Genomic DNA, 15,141 nt, shown 5'->3' on the forward strand with positions numbered 1-15,141 from the left:
GAATTGTCTATGCTACATAAAATAATAAATGATAGAAATTAATAACTAAAATACATTCATAATGACCAAAACAAACACAATCAACCTACTCTCAGTCAAATATTTTTTCCATGCAATTAGCTAATCTATCAAGTTGGGCAGCCAAAACTGAAATTATGAAAAATAAATTAATGTTAGATATACTAAACTATTAAAAAACCAATCAGTAAAAATTATTAATGGATGTAATCGGAATAATTATCATAACAATTCCGGTAAGGAAATAAATCAACAATATTTTCGTATATCTCAAAATCTTCAACATGTTAATTGAATGTTGGAGTTTGATGTAGAACATATATAGATTATAGTAAAATTAGATTACAATTAAAAAAAAGCCTGGAAAGAAATTGAAATGACAATGAAAATAACGAATAATTTTTGGTATGACAATATATCTTACCTAACAATTATTAATAAGAACTTCAAGAGAATTGTTATTCACATGGTCATCGTCAATATAACAACAACCACGTCCAGATCAACAACACAAAAGCTATCATCATATGATTATATAAATATGAAACAAAGGTTGGCAACAACTAATATTATAAGTTTAAATAAAGTGACTAATATATCAAATAAATACTTTACCGGAATGTTATGTCCGGCTAATCGAAGCAATGGACGACTGAAATGAAAACGGATTCATCTTGATGCATAATATATCGTTTATTGATATATATATATATATATATATATACATACATAAATGAATTTGAGGAGTTGAATGTTAAGGTTTATATAGTAGTTAGAGATGATTTGGCATTAATAAAAAAAGGTAATATATGACATGAAATCTATGTGGCATCATATGTGGACGCAGTGGTTGAATGTCATGTGAAGCATGCATTGCTTTAATAATATTGTTAGATGTTAGATTATACGAGGGGAGTTTGCAACTTATAAGTCAGAGTTGTGAGTGTAAATTATAGGGTGAAGAAAGAAACGTAGTGATTTTTTTTTAATTTTGGAAAACTTTGTTTGCCCATATATATATATATATATATTAATATTTGTTAAATTGGTTATGAGTGAATGAGAGAAAAACCTGTAATGATAAAAGTATAAAAAATATGATTTAATTGAATATTAGAGAGAAATATAATGTTTTTTAGTGTAATTATAGAGATGAGAATGAGAGATATGCTGGAAATGCTCTTATAATACAATTTAATATAGTTTTTGATAAATCTATAATATATATAAACGAAAACATAAAAATCCTACGTGTCGCGATTTGGTCGCTCCCCCTTTTTTTGGAGTCATCAGATTTGCTTGATTTTTAAATGGAGACTTCTCATGCATTCGACCCGAATTCACGGGTATGGGTCTTACCAAACCCATATATTTTTTAAACCGGTTATAATCTCATTAAATTAAAAACTAATCTCACCAAATATTTGATTTAAAAATCCTATAAAGTAGGAATATAATGATTTATTTAAAAGAATATATATTATTTATAATTAAAAACCAACTTTATAGTAAAAAAATAAACGGGGCTTGGGTCTCATCAAATCCGTATATCTTTTAAACCGGGTTATAACATCTTATTTATTTGTGAAACAATTTATCATCAAACCATAAGTACATTATTAACTTTCATACAATAAAAAAAATAAAAAGTTCAATAAATAAATAAATATTAGAAACAAAAAATGTAAAACAACCTCCGTAATACGGGAGATACAAACTAGTTATTTATAATTAGAAAAACCAATTTGTAGAAAAAAAAATAAACGGTCTTTGGTCTCATCAAACCCATATAGCTTTTAAATCGGGTTATAACATCTCATTTATTTGTGAAATAATTTATCATCAAACCATAGATATATTATAAACTTTCATACAATAAAAAAATTCAAAAAATAAATAAATATTAAAAACAAATAATATAAAACTTAAAAACTAATAATTATATATATGGTAAAACTTAAAAATAGAATGGAATAACTAAAATATAACCAACTTATTTTCTAAGTGAATATATATAAGATTTTATAACTTTAGTTTTTTGAATAACAACCGACTTTTCATCATTTCTCTTTTAAAGTAACTAAAGAGCATTATTTTTGTTTATATAGTTTTTCTCTAAACGGAGGTGGCTTAAAGCATCTCTCTAATGAATGGGTGTTGTTTATGATTTTATACTTATAGCTAGAGGTGTTCAAAAAAACCGGTCCCCGAACCGGTTTGCCGGTTTAAACCGGAAACCGGTTATTTTAAAAACCGGTTTTTTTAAAACCGGTTTGACCGGTTTACAAACCGCCGGTTTGCATATCGGTTATACTTTTTAGAGCCCAAACCGGTTTTGAAACCGGTTATAAAAAAAACCGGTTTTTTTAATTAACCGGTTACTAAAAAACCGGTTAACCGGTTTTTTTAAAAAACCGGTTTATGACCGTTTTAGAAAAGCCGGTTAACCGGTTTTTTAGTAACCGGTTAACCGGTTAAAAACCGGTTTAATGCCGTTGAGAAACGGCTATATAGCCGTTTTTTTCATTTTTTGACCGTTTTTTTTTTTATTTACCATTCTACCCCCACAAACATCTATATATAGTTTAGGTTGGGTATTGGTTAGAACACACTCGATTATACAACTCCAAACGCTCCAAACGCTCTAAACGTTTATTTCATACGCGATTATTTTGTTATCTCACGCTCTATTATACCATATTACCACTCCATACGCTCTTATTTCGTAGTCGATTATCATGGCCTCCCAAAGTGCTACTTCATCCGTCAACATGGGTGCCTCGAACACGGGAGAAACGGTCGTTCGGGTCATCCCCACGAAACGAAACCAAGATGTTTGGCAACATTTCGACCTATGCGAAATGTCTAACGGTAGACAAAAAGCTCGATGCAAACATTGTTTGAAGTTTTATGGCAAAGATGCAAACTCCACTTTAAAAGCGCATGTACAAAGGCCCTTTTGCAAGGCCTTGAAGGACGAATCGGGAAGTAGTTCGCAGCCGGAGATGACGAATCAAGGAACGGTGTTTACGTACGACCTTGAAGCGGTACGTCAAAAGTTTTCAAACTTTGTGATTCAAAATACACTTCCTTTCAACCACTTCGACAACCCTCAATTCACGGAGATGATGCAAAAGTATGTTCAACCACGCTACCAACACGTAAGTCGTTCGACCCTTAGAAGAGATTGTCTTAAAGCTTGGAAAAACGCTAAATCCGAACTAATTTCATACTTTTCAAACTTACAAACTGGTGTAAACTTAACAACGGATGTGTGGTCGGTACCTAATGGTTCGCCCGACTCATACATTTGTGTGACGGCTCATTGGGTTGACCCCGAGTCGTGGCAAATGATGAAACGAACCGTTGCGTTTCAATTGTTTGATTACCCGCACACGGGTAGAAATATTTTTAAACTCTTGGATAAAGTCATTCGACAATACAAGATTGAACATAAAATCTTTTCAATTTCGTTTGATAACGCGTCCAACAATACGGCCGCGGTTGGCCATTTAAAATTAAAGTATAAACCTATTTGTGATGGAGCGTTTTTTCATAGCCGATGCATTGCACATATTATCAACTTGGCCGTGCAAGATGGGTTAAACGTGATCGAAACGCAAAGAAACAATTTTAAAAGAATGTTACGAGATGTTTTTAGCAACAATAAAACATTTTCAAGATACAAAAAATTTTGTGATGAAGCTAATTGTCAATGGTTGGGGCCCAGTTGGGATTGTCCAACAAGATGGAACTCGACTTGTGATATGATTGAGAAAGCCATCCAACAAAAAGAATCACTAATTGCGTATCATCAAATAATGTCAAATAGTGGTAAATGTGCACCGTACGATCCTAGAAACTGGTTATTGATTGAGATCGTTACGGAGGTCCTTCAAATTTTTAAATCTTGCACAACTAGTTTATCCGGGGTTTACTATCCAACAAGCCCCATTACTTTACCAAAAATTGCTGTCATGTGCACAAAGTTGAGTGAACTTCATTGTAGGGGTGCACCTTATTTTGATATGGGTGTAAAAATGAAAGAAAAATTTAGAAAATATTTTCAACAACTACCCGCTGTTTTGACATGTGCTGCTGCGTTAAACCCTTGCATAAATGTTGGTGGTGTTGAAGCTTTAATAGAAAAAATTTGTGATGAGCTAGAGTTAAACGACGATCAAAACCCCTATTATAACCAAACTTTAAAGAATGCTTTCAACACCACCTTGTCTAAAATGTATGATGTTTACCTTACAAAATACGGGTCGTCTTCCCAAATTCATGACTCGTTAAGAGCTGTTGCCCAATCCCAATCCCAAACCGACCTTGAAATGGGGATGTACTACATGATTTGGGAAGACGCCGGTAAACGTCAAAAGGTAAACACCCTAAGCAGTGAACTTGGAAGGTATGGTGGTACCAACTTTGTGAAACACATGACTCCAGATGAATTTAGAAGTCTTGATTTGCTGGCTTGGTGGAGAGGTAAGGAGGATGAGTTTCCGATCCTCGCCGCCATGGCCAAAGATTTACTAACGGTCCAAGCTTCCACGGTAGCTTCGGAGTCTGCTTTTTCTGTTTCTGGCAGGGTTATATCGATTAGGAGGACTCGACTCACTCCACCAGCTGTAGAGATGTCTATTTGCTACAAGGATTACTTGGACTCTTTAGATAGGGCACAACATCAACGCTCACTCGAGGGGGAAATGGACTATGAGGCGGGCTTGAATGAAGACGAGGTCAATCAAGGACACACTCAACCAATGACCGATGAAGAAGCCGCGTACGACGATTACCTAAGGAATAGCTCGGGATCGGGTAGCGAGGAAAATAATGAGTAAGAAACAGCAAGTTGTTAATGTAATCGTGTCTAAGCATTCTTTAATGTTTGTATTTTTGAGTTACGAATATGCGATAACGATTTAATGTTTGTATTTTTAATGTAAATGCTATAAATGAAAGTTATGTATTTTTGAGTTACGAATATGCGATAACGATTTAATGCTTGTAGTTACCGGTTTGTTTATACTGTGAAAAAATAATGGTTATTTAAAAAAAAAAAAAAAAAAAAAAAAACCGGTTAACCGGTTAGACCGGTTATTAAAAAACCGGTTAATAAAAAAACCGGTTTATGAACCGGTTCTAACCGGTTTGACCGGTTATGGTTTTCATACACAAAAACCGGTTATTAACCGGTCCGGTTATTAACCGAACGGGTTTTTTTCCTGGACGAAAAAAACCGGTCCGGTTAATAACCGAACCGGTTTTTTTAAAAAAACCGATTTGTGCACCTCTATTTATAGCTACTTTAAAAAATGTGCGTTATTTTGTATTTTTGTATGGTTTTCTACAATCGGGTTCACATTTTTCTTTTTCTTAAAGAAGTATATAAAATAAGAACTTTTAGATGTGTGTAAGGGGATTGAGTGAGAACCTAAAGGGGAATGATCACATCAAGCATTTATTGATTTGAAAATTCGATCAATTATTTTGTGTATTACAAGTGAAACCGACAAAAACCTTTTGGTACGTGGATTTTTTTGGCTATATCCAAAAGCGAATATTAATGTTAAATCTAGGGTTAGTATAACATAACCGAACAATTATATCTTAAACGAACCATTAAAGTATAATCGAATTAATCGACAAACCGAATTAAAGAAATCATATTAAACTTAATACCGATAGTTCGGCTAGTCATTTATCAGTAAGCGTTTTTTTATAGGTTGGTTTTGATTATGGTATGCGTCATAACCAAATTAACTGATTCGAACCGATTTTATATACAAAAATAAAATATTTGTATATGTAATGTTCTTCTTAATCATTAATCACATGTTTCCAAACTAATAATTAATTACAACATATAAGTCACAAAAACTATAGTCACAAGGTTCTCATATGAAACCAAAACTCAATATACCACATAAGGATTCTATTATAACTTACAAAAGAAATTGTATAAAAAAATCGTGGAAACTTCTAAAAAGAGCACATAAAAAGTTAAATTCCTTTTTATAACCATAAAGTATAGAACTTTATCCAAGCTAAAGTCTTAACAAAAGGATTTAGGACTTTTTTACTCCATAACAAATTGTTGTTTTTAACCAAAAATGCATATGCGTATATACTAATCGAGGTTGTCGAATTTATAAAACTTTGGTGCTTAGGGTATAAAAACCGAAATATTATGAGCATTAATTGTAAAATTCAAAATATGATTATGTAAACAGACCGGTATTAAAAGAAAAGTACATATATCTTTAAAAAGGAATCATGGGATGCATCCCTTTTTGAAGAAATGTGTGAACAAGTTAAAGACACTTGATTGTATGATGGAAAGAAAGGGCAAAAAAGATGGATGAGTGTGAATGAGTAAGTACCCAAAGTAGGTAATACTAGACACCAATCGGTTGTTGATGCATGTGGAGGATACTTGTGTTTGTCAAGTCGTCAATGCAAACGTTTCTAGTTGGATTGTTGTCTCATTAGCAATTGACAATGTAGACTAGGATGATACATTACAACGTGGTGGTCATTTAAACACATGTAGTGTCAACTTCAAAAAATATTTTTGAGTGTTAGAAGAGTATTACCCCCTCATGTCACTATTGAAAAAAACCAATCTACTATATCCGATACAATGCATTTATTATATATATGGACCTTTTGTCGAGACACTAGTATTGAGATATGTGGTAGCAAAAAAGAGTGTTGTATAAAAGAAATAGAAAGGGTGTAAAAATTATATAGAATAATGTTTATAAAATTAACACTTTATACATTTTTGTTATTTTACGCAATTACAACATTTAAAGTAACTTCAAATTAAAAATAAATAACTTGTACAAGTAACCAAAGCACATGATACACAAGAGACTAATTCACCCAAAACAAAAATGAAAAAAAGATATAGAAAAATAAACTAAAAAATAACCTACTTGACCCCTTTCCCACTCGCTAGTTCAAGTTTGTTTGTTTTTTGAACGATAACAACAAAAGAAGTTTAATTAAAAAGCGCATAACAAGCTGCCGTGATAAAAGTTTAGGTCCAGAAGCACAAAACAAACACCAAAAAACACAAAGATAACATTGAGCAAAATCAACTAAAGCAACTCCATGGTTCTTCACGCCACTTCTCATATAAGATGTTTGAATCACTTGAATCACTTTGAGTGACTTTTTACCTAATTAAACGTTTGAATCACTTGAATCTCATCTCATTACAATTTTTCCATAATGCCCTGCATTTGCTATACAAAACCGTTAACCAAACCTTTTTTCTTACTTTGCTCGGAAACTCCAACTCTATTCTTTCTTTTACAGATTAGCATTTGGCTAGGAACCGGACCTTAATAAACCACACCAGTTATCCACTCCATCCCAAACGATAGACGCCACCAGACAACTACCAAACATACAAGACCTTACACAAAGGCGTCCCGACGTGCGGTCCACCACAAAACTGACTCACATATAAGATAAAGAAGTCTCTTATTGTTGAGTCTAAACAAAATAAATGTCGCCTTAATCTGGCCCAAAAAGTTGTCTCATAAGAGTTGATGATTTTTCTTGTTTTGCAATTTGCACTACCTTCTTATCTTTCTTTAGCCGACTTTTAGTTTTGAAAGAACACATTAACACCCTTTGTCCTAATCATGAATTTCCATAGCAGATGATATCAAATCGAATATGAATTCCATAGCAGATTAGGAAAACTCTGAAACCAAAGTTGGTTTGGCTTTGGTTGTCAAGACTTATAAGGCGTTACTAACAGTATGACCGAAAATCCATCAAAACTAGATTGAGAACACTTGTAGTCTATAACGGGAGTGCCGGATTTCTACTTCAGTTTGAGCTTCAAGTAAACAAGTACGTGGAAACTTTTAGCTTTTCGGTTGAGATTTTTAGAGACCACTAAAGGTATGAGCGTTCTATATATCGTTGTGATTAGTGATGAGTGGGCAAACGTGTAGCCACAATAACAAAGAACCAGCAGTAACAAGCCAAAAAGATGGCCCTTGACATGCCACCCGACCTAACCGTCAAGATCCACTTCAGCAGGATGAAGTTTATGTATTAAACAGAAAGAAACCCAACCAGGAAAAACAGAATTTTAAGCATTCATGGTTACTAAATTCAAATTAACCAAATCTAGCTTCTGTTGCAATAACCAATCGGATCTAACTGAGTATATATAAAAACACGCAGATTTGAAGCAATATACTTCGACCCATTTATTTATTAATTAAAATTGACACACAAAACTCTATTTATACTAGATATAAACTAGTCCTACTCTAATACGAATACTATCAAACAAATATAATTAATCAAACCCGATAAACATGCAACTTAACCAACTCAAACTCTTCAACAATTATGCTCTTTTCTTTTGGATTACTGGCTCCTCATTTGCAAAATAACTGAAATAATTCTCCAGCTTCCTGTTTGCTGGTCAACCGGGTCAACCAGATTTGAACAGCAACACTGCTTTGGAATCCAAGTAAAAGTAGACAAAGTGATTCGCCTCATGAGTCACATAAGAACCTGCACAAACAAACCCTCACTTTCATCTAAATTTTCCGTTTCATTTGCAGATTACCATTTTACCCCTTGTAAAAACTAGCACAAAACCAAGATTTACAAAATATCAACTCCCCATTCACATGGTTATAATTACAGCGGTTCCATACCATCCAAAATCAGATGTTCAAGCGACTACGTTTGAATAAACAACAATAACATCATGTCATTTGCATAATAAACTAATGATGCCTTATGTCCTCAAGTTTATCCATATAAACAACATATTTGCACTTATGTGGCTATGTTTATGTAGTTATGTGATTCTTTATAAACTGTTAAAATACAAATACAGATCTATACACAATTGCAGGAAGACACCGATTAACATCAGAAACTTTACAAAAATCATTCTTCATAATCAAAAACCGTCTATCTTTGTCACGATTCTCATATTACTTAGTGCCAGTCTGCAATTATGTGAGAATCTTGACAAAGATAAGCAGTTTTGTAAAGCTAAACTAGTTGAATAAACGAAGGTACTAGACAGATAAGCAGTATTACAATTAAATGTCAAACAAATCACAATCGGAAGCACACATTTTATAATTACAAAGGTTCCATATCAGCAATAACATCATGTGATGTGCAAAATAAACACCACAGTAAGAAAAGTAGTTATGCATAAACTAATGATTTATATAATTGCCAGTCTGCCAGCAATCATACAAGAAACTTGACAAAGATTAGTAACCAATAATTAATATTATTCCTATCAAATGCCCTAATTTGCCAAACATTCATCAATAATGTAGAGTTAAATAGTTGATACATTAATAACAATTAGGTAGCTAGGGTTTTGAAGCTAAATCAGTAGATGTGCTTCACTAACAATAATAATATGATCGTTATTATAATAATAATAATAATGTATAAAAATGAATGAAATACCGAAGTTTTTTCCGACAATGCAGTGCCACGTAGGACCGTGAAGCTTATCGAATTCTTTCTTAATCTGTTCAGCAACGTCCTTTTCGACGGTGAGATTATCAAAGGCCTGTGTGCATGTGTGAAATTATGATTAATATGAAATAATTATTAATTATAAAACAGAATAGAATAGAAATGGTTAATTATTTGAATGGCGATATTGATGGCTTCGGTTTGCATATGATCGGCACTCTTGATGACCACCTTCCTGCTGCTGCTGGTGGTGGAAGTAGACGACATCGACGGTGGTGATGCGCTGGATTTCTGGTTACCGGTGGACGGAATCGGCGTAATGCCGGCCAAGGATCTCTTCCGATCTTCACTCATTGCTCGTCTATGTTGAGTAAGTAACAAACGCCGACACTTTACCACGGCATATATATTTAATTATTCATCATTTGTAATTGGGTTCGTTCGGTTCAGTTCGGTTCGGTTCCATTCAGATTTGGGCTTTTTTTGTTGCTAAGATTGGCTTCGGTTTAGTTTGGTTTGGTTTTATCATTGACTATTAAAAAAAAATTTAGAAAAAAGAAAATTGGACCAAGATAATAAATTTTGGGTCTTTTTTGTTAGTTAATAACTAGTTGGCTATATGGGTAAGCAAGTTAACCATCGTAATCGATAGTCGAACTGGACTGATTTTATCTGATAAACAACATAACTGGTGAGTCGGTTTAACAAATTTTCAAAAACTATCATATATGGATCGGGTTTTGATTATAGATAATTCGAAATCCGCCATAACCGACTCGTTTTAACCTTGAGATGGTAGTAAATTCTATTAATTTAAAAACATCCAAACGATTTACAATGCAGTGGCAGGTAACCTTCAAAACTGATTAATCGAAACTGCCATAATGATCGGTTATGGTTGTGGGTTTGATCCAAACCGACATAGAGGTGGCCAAATAAACCGATTAACCGAACCGGTTTGAAACCGATTGAAACCATATGATCTGAACTAGTTTGTCATTTTCTCCACCAAAATCGGTTCCAAACCAGTTACCCGAAACGAAACCGACTAGAATCAAGCAAAACCGTTCAAAACCCGAACCAAACCGATCGTAACACGGTAAGAAACCGGTTTCAACCCAAACCGAAGCCGATTATAAACCGGTTTTGACTTTTGTTGACCAACCCAAACCGGTTTCAACACAAACCGATTTTGAGTTTTAAAACGGTTTATGCACCCCTAAGCCGACCCATGCACGCCACTAGTTAACTATTATACAATTAGGATAATGCACGATTTAAAATAACTACGTTGTCTAACAGGGCTTCAACTGCCTCATTTTGCATACGTTAAGGTATCGGATGCCTAAAATTGACCATTAGTAGGGCAACCAGCAAAATTATGTTGATCATAGAGACAAACTAGAATTGACTCTTATAAATATATAAAATAAAACATAAAAATGTGAAAAAGAATAATAAAAAAGGTCGTTGCATAAAAAGTCGACGGTTTTTTTTAACTTTTACTCATTTAAGGCTGAAAAAAAATATTAATAAAAGAAGCCGTACTCATCTTGACTTAGGAGTTGAGTTTGGTAAGTGTGAGCTCGTTGATGTTCATGTGACGAAACCTTGACTCAGATTCATCATATCCATTATTTTTATATAAATCATTCCTACATATTATTATTATTATTATTATTATAAATAGTTAACTTCATATTTTAATACATCCTTCCATCTACAAATTACATTTACCTGTCAATCCAATCGGATCATCCAATCCACAACATGCTCTTATCTCGCCGGATTCTTCATCGGATCGCCGCCCGGAGCTGCTTTCGTCACCTCACGCCGGCCACTGACCCTGTTTTCCGCCAGTTCTCCGGCGTAGCCCCTATTTCCTCCAAGTCAAACTTTGACTTCGATTACTATAAGGTTAATAATGTTGGTTGCTGGTATATGATCTATATGTGTTTGTGTGTTTTTTATCTAACTTCTCTGCATGCATTGCTGTTATGAATCTTGTTTTAGAATATACACTATATAACTTTATATCTATACATCCTGTTGACTTTTGTGGTCAAACTAGTCACTTTTAGTATCTGTACGCCTGTTAATGAACCGAATGATCGACCATGGACGAGGGCGTGCTCGTGTTTGTTCATTTAGCTTTAACTGAACACGAACATATAATCAAACAATTTTTTTTATTCGTGTTCGTTCATGCTCATTTGTTTAAAACCTAAGCGAACATAATTCCATAAACAAATAAACCTCTTTATTGTAATTGGATCCTTTTTTTTAATATATGAAAAAAAAATGGTTGGTTGATTAAAAATAAATAAACTTAAATGAACATAATTGACCAAACGCGAACGGACATAAGTTAGATTAATGAACACGAAAGAACAAGTCTAATATATCACATTTCATCCAAAAACACATCTAAATTAGTGGTTAAATTTTACATGATTTATGCAAAATATTCATCATGAAATTTTTATCATGATTCTACCAAAAATATATATGTATATGATTACTTAAACGGAACCTCTTCAGCTCCTAGGTCCCAAAGCTTCGTTTTTAGTAGGATTGGCTTTGCTATTCAAAAGGGGGTTGCGGCGCAGCTTGTTGCCCGTTTGCCTGCCACTTTATTGTAATCGCTTTGTAGTAGCTGAATGTTAATTACCTGTTTATTCAAAAAAAAATTTACTTAAAAATATAGTTATACGAACCTCTTTTGTGTTTATATTTATTAAAATGCAACTACTTATGCATTTATTATAATTTTTTTGAACTTGAAGTTCACGAACATAAATGAACGAACAAAACGTGTGTTCATTTTTGTTCATTTATTAAATAGACAAACTTTCCGCCGAACAGTTCATGAAAATTCGGTTCGTTTACAGGCCTAAGTATCTGATCCTGTGGTAGTATCTACATAATTTATACACATGTATTTGTGGTAACATAAGTTTTATGTGATGTTAAAATGTAGTTGAACAATCTGTATACTATCAAGGGGTACAAATTTTCAACTAATGCACTGGAGAGTCAACAAGTCAACGGTATTGTTGACATACCTTTAGCACAAACCGGTGAAGGTATTGCAGAGTGTGAACTCCTCCAGTGGTTTGTTCAGGAGGTAAATCATTATCTAATTACATAATTAAGTCGAGTTTATCGAGAATAATAATAAGAACTTGTTAGGGAGATCAAGTTGAAGAATATCAACGTCTTTGTGAAGTTCAGAGTGATAAAGCAACCATAGAAATAACGAGTCGGTATAACGGGACAGTTGCTAAAGTTCTGCATGTTCCCGGTGACATTATAAAGGTAGCACTTTAATTATTAATTATTTTCTTTTTGTCCTTTAATTTTCGTTATGTAACATTTTGTGTTATCATAGGTTGGTGAAACTCTGTTGAAACTAACAGTTGACGATTCATCGGTTCCATATGGGGCTGCTGAGTCAGCACCCGGGTCCGATTCATCTGAATCTGATGGCAATAGACCACAAGTTAAAAAGAGTACAAAAGGTGAAGCTTTATGCACGCCTGCGGTTAGAAGCCTTGCAAAAAAACATAATATTGATATTAATGATGTCCCGGGAACTGGTATTCATGGACGAATATCAAACGAAGATGTTTTAAAATACGCTATAGAAAAAGGAATAATCGAAGATAAACCCGCGTTATTTAATCCTAGTTCGATTGAACCAATGGAGGGACCCGAAGAGAAACTTCACGAGATAGCCGAGTCACTTTATCAGGATAAGATACTCACCCTGAGGTATTTCTAAATAATTTCATATATATGGTTATATTAAGATTATAGAGATAAATGAGATTAATACTACTACTAATACTAATATTTTCAGTAGGATCGGTTTTGCCATTCAAAAGGGGGTGGCGGCGCAGCTTGTTGCCCGCTTACCTGCCTCTTTATTGTAATTGGATCCTTTTATTTGAAATGACAGATTAATATATGTATTTTCAGGGCTTATCAACGCGCGATGGTTAAATCGATGACCGCAGCCGCACGGGTACCTCATTTTCACTATGTGGAAGAAATAAACTGTGACTCACTTATAGACCTTAAATCCGCTTTCCAAAAAGAAAACACCGATCCCGAGATCAAATTCACGTTCCTCCCTGTTCTAATAAAATCACTCTCCATGGCGTTAACCACACACCCGTTGGTCAACAGTACCTTTAACTTGGACACTTATGAAGTCACACTAAAAGGTCCATATACTTTATTACTTGTATTTTAATACAAACCAGTTCGCAACGCCCATACATGGTTTTGATAATATTTGTTAAATCATTATAGGATCTCACAATATTGGGATTGCGATGGCTACACCGTCTGGATTAGTGGTACCGAACATAAAAAATGTTCAGTCACTTTCGATATTGGAGGTCGGTAGTTAATCTTTTATTATATTTTAATGAAGATAAGGCGAGTATTTGATATACTGCATGTACATTCTCTGCAGATAACTAAGGAATTATCACGCCTGCAAAAACTAGCAATGGCAAACAAGCTCCCGCCTGCAGATGTATCTGGCGGGACCATAACTCTAAGCAATATTGGATCGATTGGCGGGAAATTCGGTTCACCGCTTATTAATGTTCCGGAAGTTGCCATTATTGCCCTTGGGAAAATTCAGAAAGTTGCTCATTTTAAGGATGATGCAACTGTTTATCCTGTCTCGATTATGACGGTAATTTTTAGTAGAGTGGAACAATATTATTGTATAAAGTTGTTGAATTAACGGTTTGATTGGATTACTTTTAGGTAAATATCGCGGCTGATCATAGGATTCTTGATGGCGCAAATGTTGCGTTATTCTGCAAAGAATGGAAGGCGTATATTGAGAAACCGGAGTTGTTGTTGTTGTGTATGAGATGATCTGTCTTTGGTTTTGTTTTCTGTAAGACTGAAATAATGTTAAGGAAATAAATATTTCTCTCAAGCTGTTAGTGATAATATGCCTGTGACAATAAATATTTACTGACCTTCTTACTTACATAATGGCAATTTGGTGAACAAAACTGTGTATTTTAAAACATTTTAAAGTTGAATGAAGCCTAATGTTTAATGTTTTGGGGCCTAAAGCGTTCGCCTTTCCTTTATATCCATTAGCCATCCATATATGCATGTGTCCCAACTCCCGACCTGAAACCGATTTGTTTGAAATGAGATGAGGTTTGGAACCGGTTTAAAAGATAACTAAATCTATTCTTTTCCAATTCAAAATCCGGTTTTAGACCTAAACCCGCTTCACAAGGTTTGGAACAAAGTTGTTTTATTCACCTCTACTTTTAGGCTATGCGTACTGGATGTGCTACAAATTGGGATGAATTGCGACACGTGGTGCCCGGTCAGCAAGTGGTGGGAATTTGTTTTTGGGTGTAATGGTATAGGTGCTACAAATAGTAATAATATATATACATATATATATATAACACATATTAATTATTTTATTATTATTTTTTTCTTCTTCCAGGCGTCGAGAGCTTCTCGCCCCCGCCCCTTATCGCCCCAACATCGCCCGGGGGGGGGGGGGGGTGTTCCCCCCAAAATCTCCCCATTTCGCCCACCAAAATCGCCCATTACACATGACCTTATGGATATGTGTTA

The 15,141-nt window shown here is 34.2% G+C and overlaps 1 protein-coding gene across 1 annotated transcript; it reads left to right on the forward strand.

Annotated features, from left to right (window-relative positions):
* The first annotated feature begins 11,244 nt into the window (after positions 1 to 11,244).
* LOC143588697 (lipoamide acyltransferase component of branched-chain alpha-keto acid dehydrogenase complex, mitochondrial-like) lies at positions 11,245 to 14,487 on the forward strand. Its single transcript, XM_077069631.1, has 8 exons — positions 11,245 to 11,427; positions 12,491 to 12,637; positions 12,703 to 12,828; positions 12,902 to 13,284; positions 13,492 to 13,739; positions 13,828 to 13,916; positions 13,994 to 14,221; positions 14,296 to 14,487. The coding sequence occupies exons 1-8, from the start codon at positions 11,281 to 11,283 to the stop codon at positions 14,407 to 14,409; spliced, it is 1,482 nt and encodes a 493-aa protein (XP_076925746.1). The 5' UTR covers positions 11,245 to 11,280; the 3' UTR covers positions 14,410 to 14,487.
* Positions 14,488 to 15,141: the final 654 nt, after the last annotated feature.

The sequence above is a fragment of the Bidens hawaiensis genome, unplaced genomic scaffold, assembly GCF_021521415.1.
Source record: "Bidens hawaiensis isolate Kalapana, Puna unplaced genomic scaffold, B.hawaiensis_p1.1 tig00036714_1, whole genome shotgun sequence".
Taxonomy (NCBI): domain Eukaryota; kingdom Viridiplantae; phylum Streptophyta; class Magnoliopsida; order Asterales; family Asteraceae; genus Bidens; species Bidens hawaiensis.

What these genes read in the sequence shown, in the direction of transcription:
- LOC143588697 (XM_077069631.1), top strand. Translation starts at nt 11,281, where the DNA reads ATGCTCTTATCTCGCCGGATTCTTCATCGGATCGCCGCCCGGAGCTGC. An exon ending in TTCCCGGTGACATTATAAAG is followed by an intron (nt 12,829 to 12,901) that starts GTAGCACTTTAA and finishes GTGTTATCATAG; the next exon opens with GTTGGTGAAACTCTGTTGAA. An exon ending in GATAAGATACTCACCCTGAG is followed by an intron (nt 13,285 to 13,491) that starts GTATTTCTAAAT and finishes ATGTATTTTCAG; the next exon opens with GGCTTATCAACGCGCGATGG.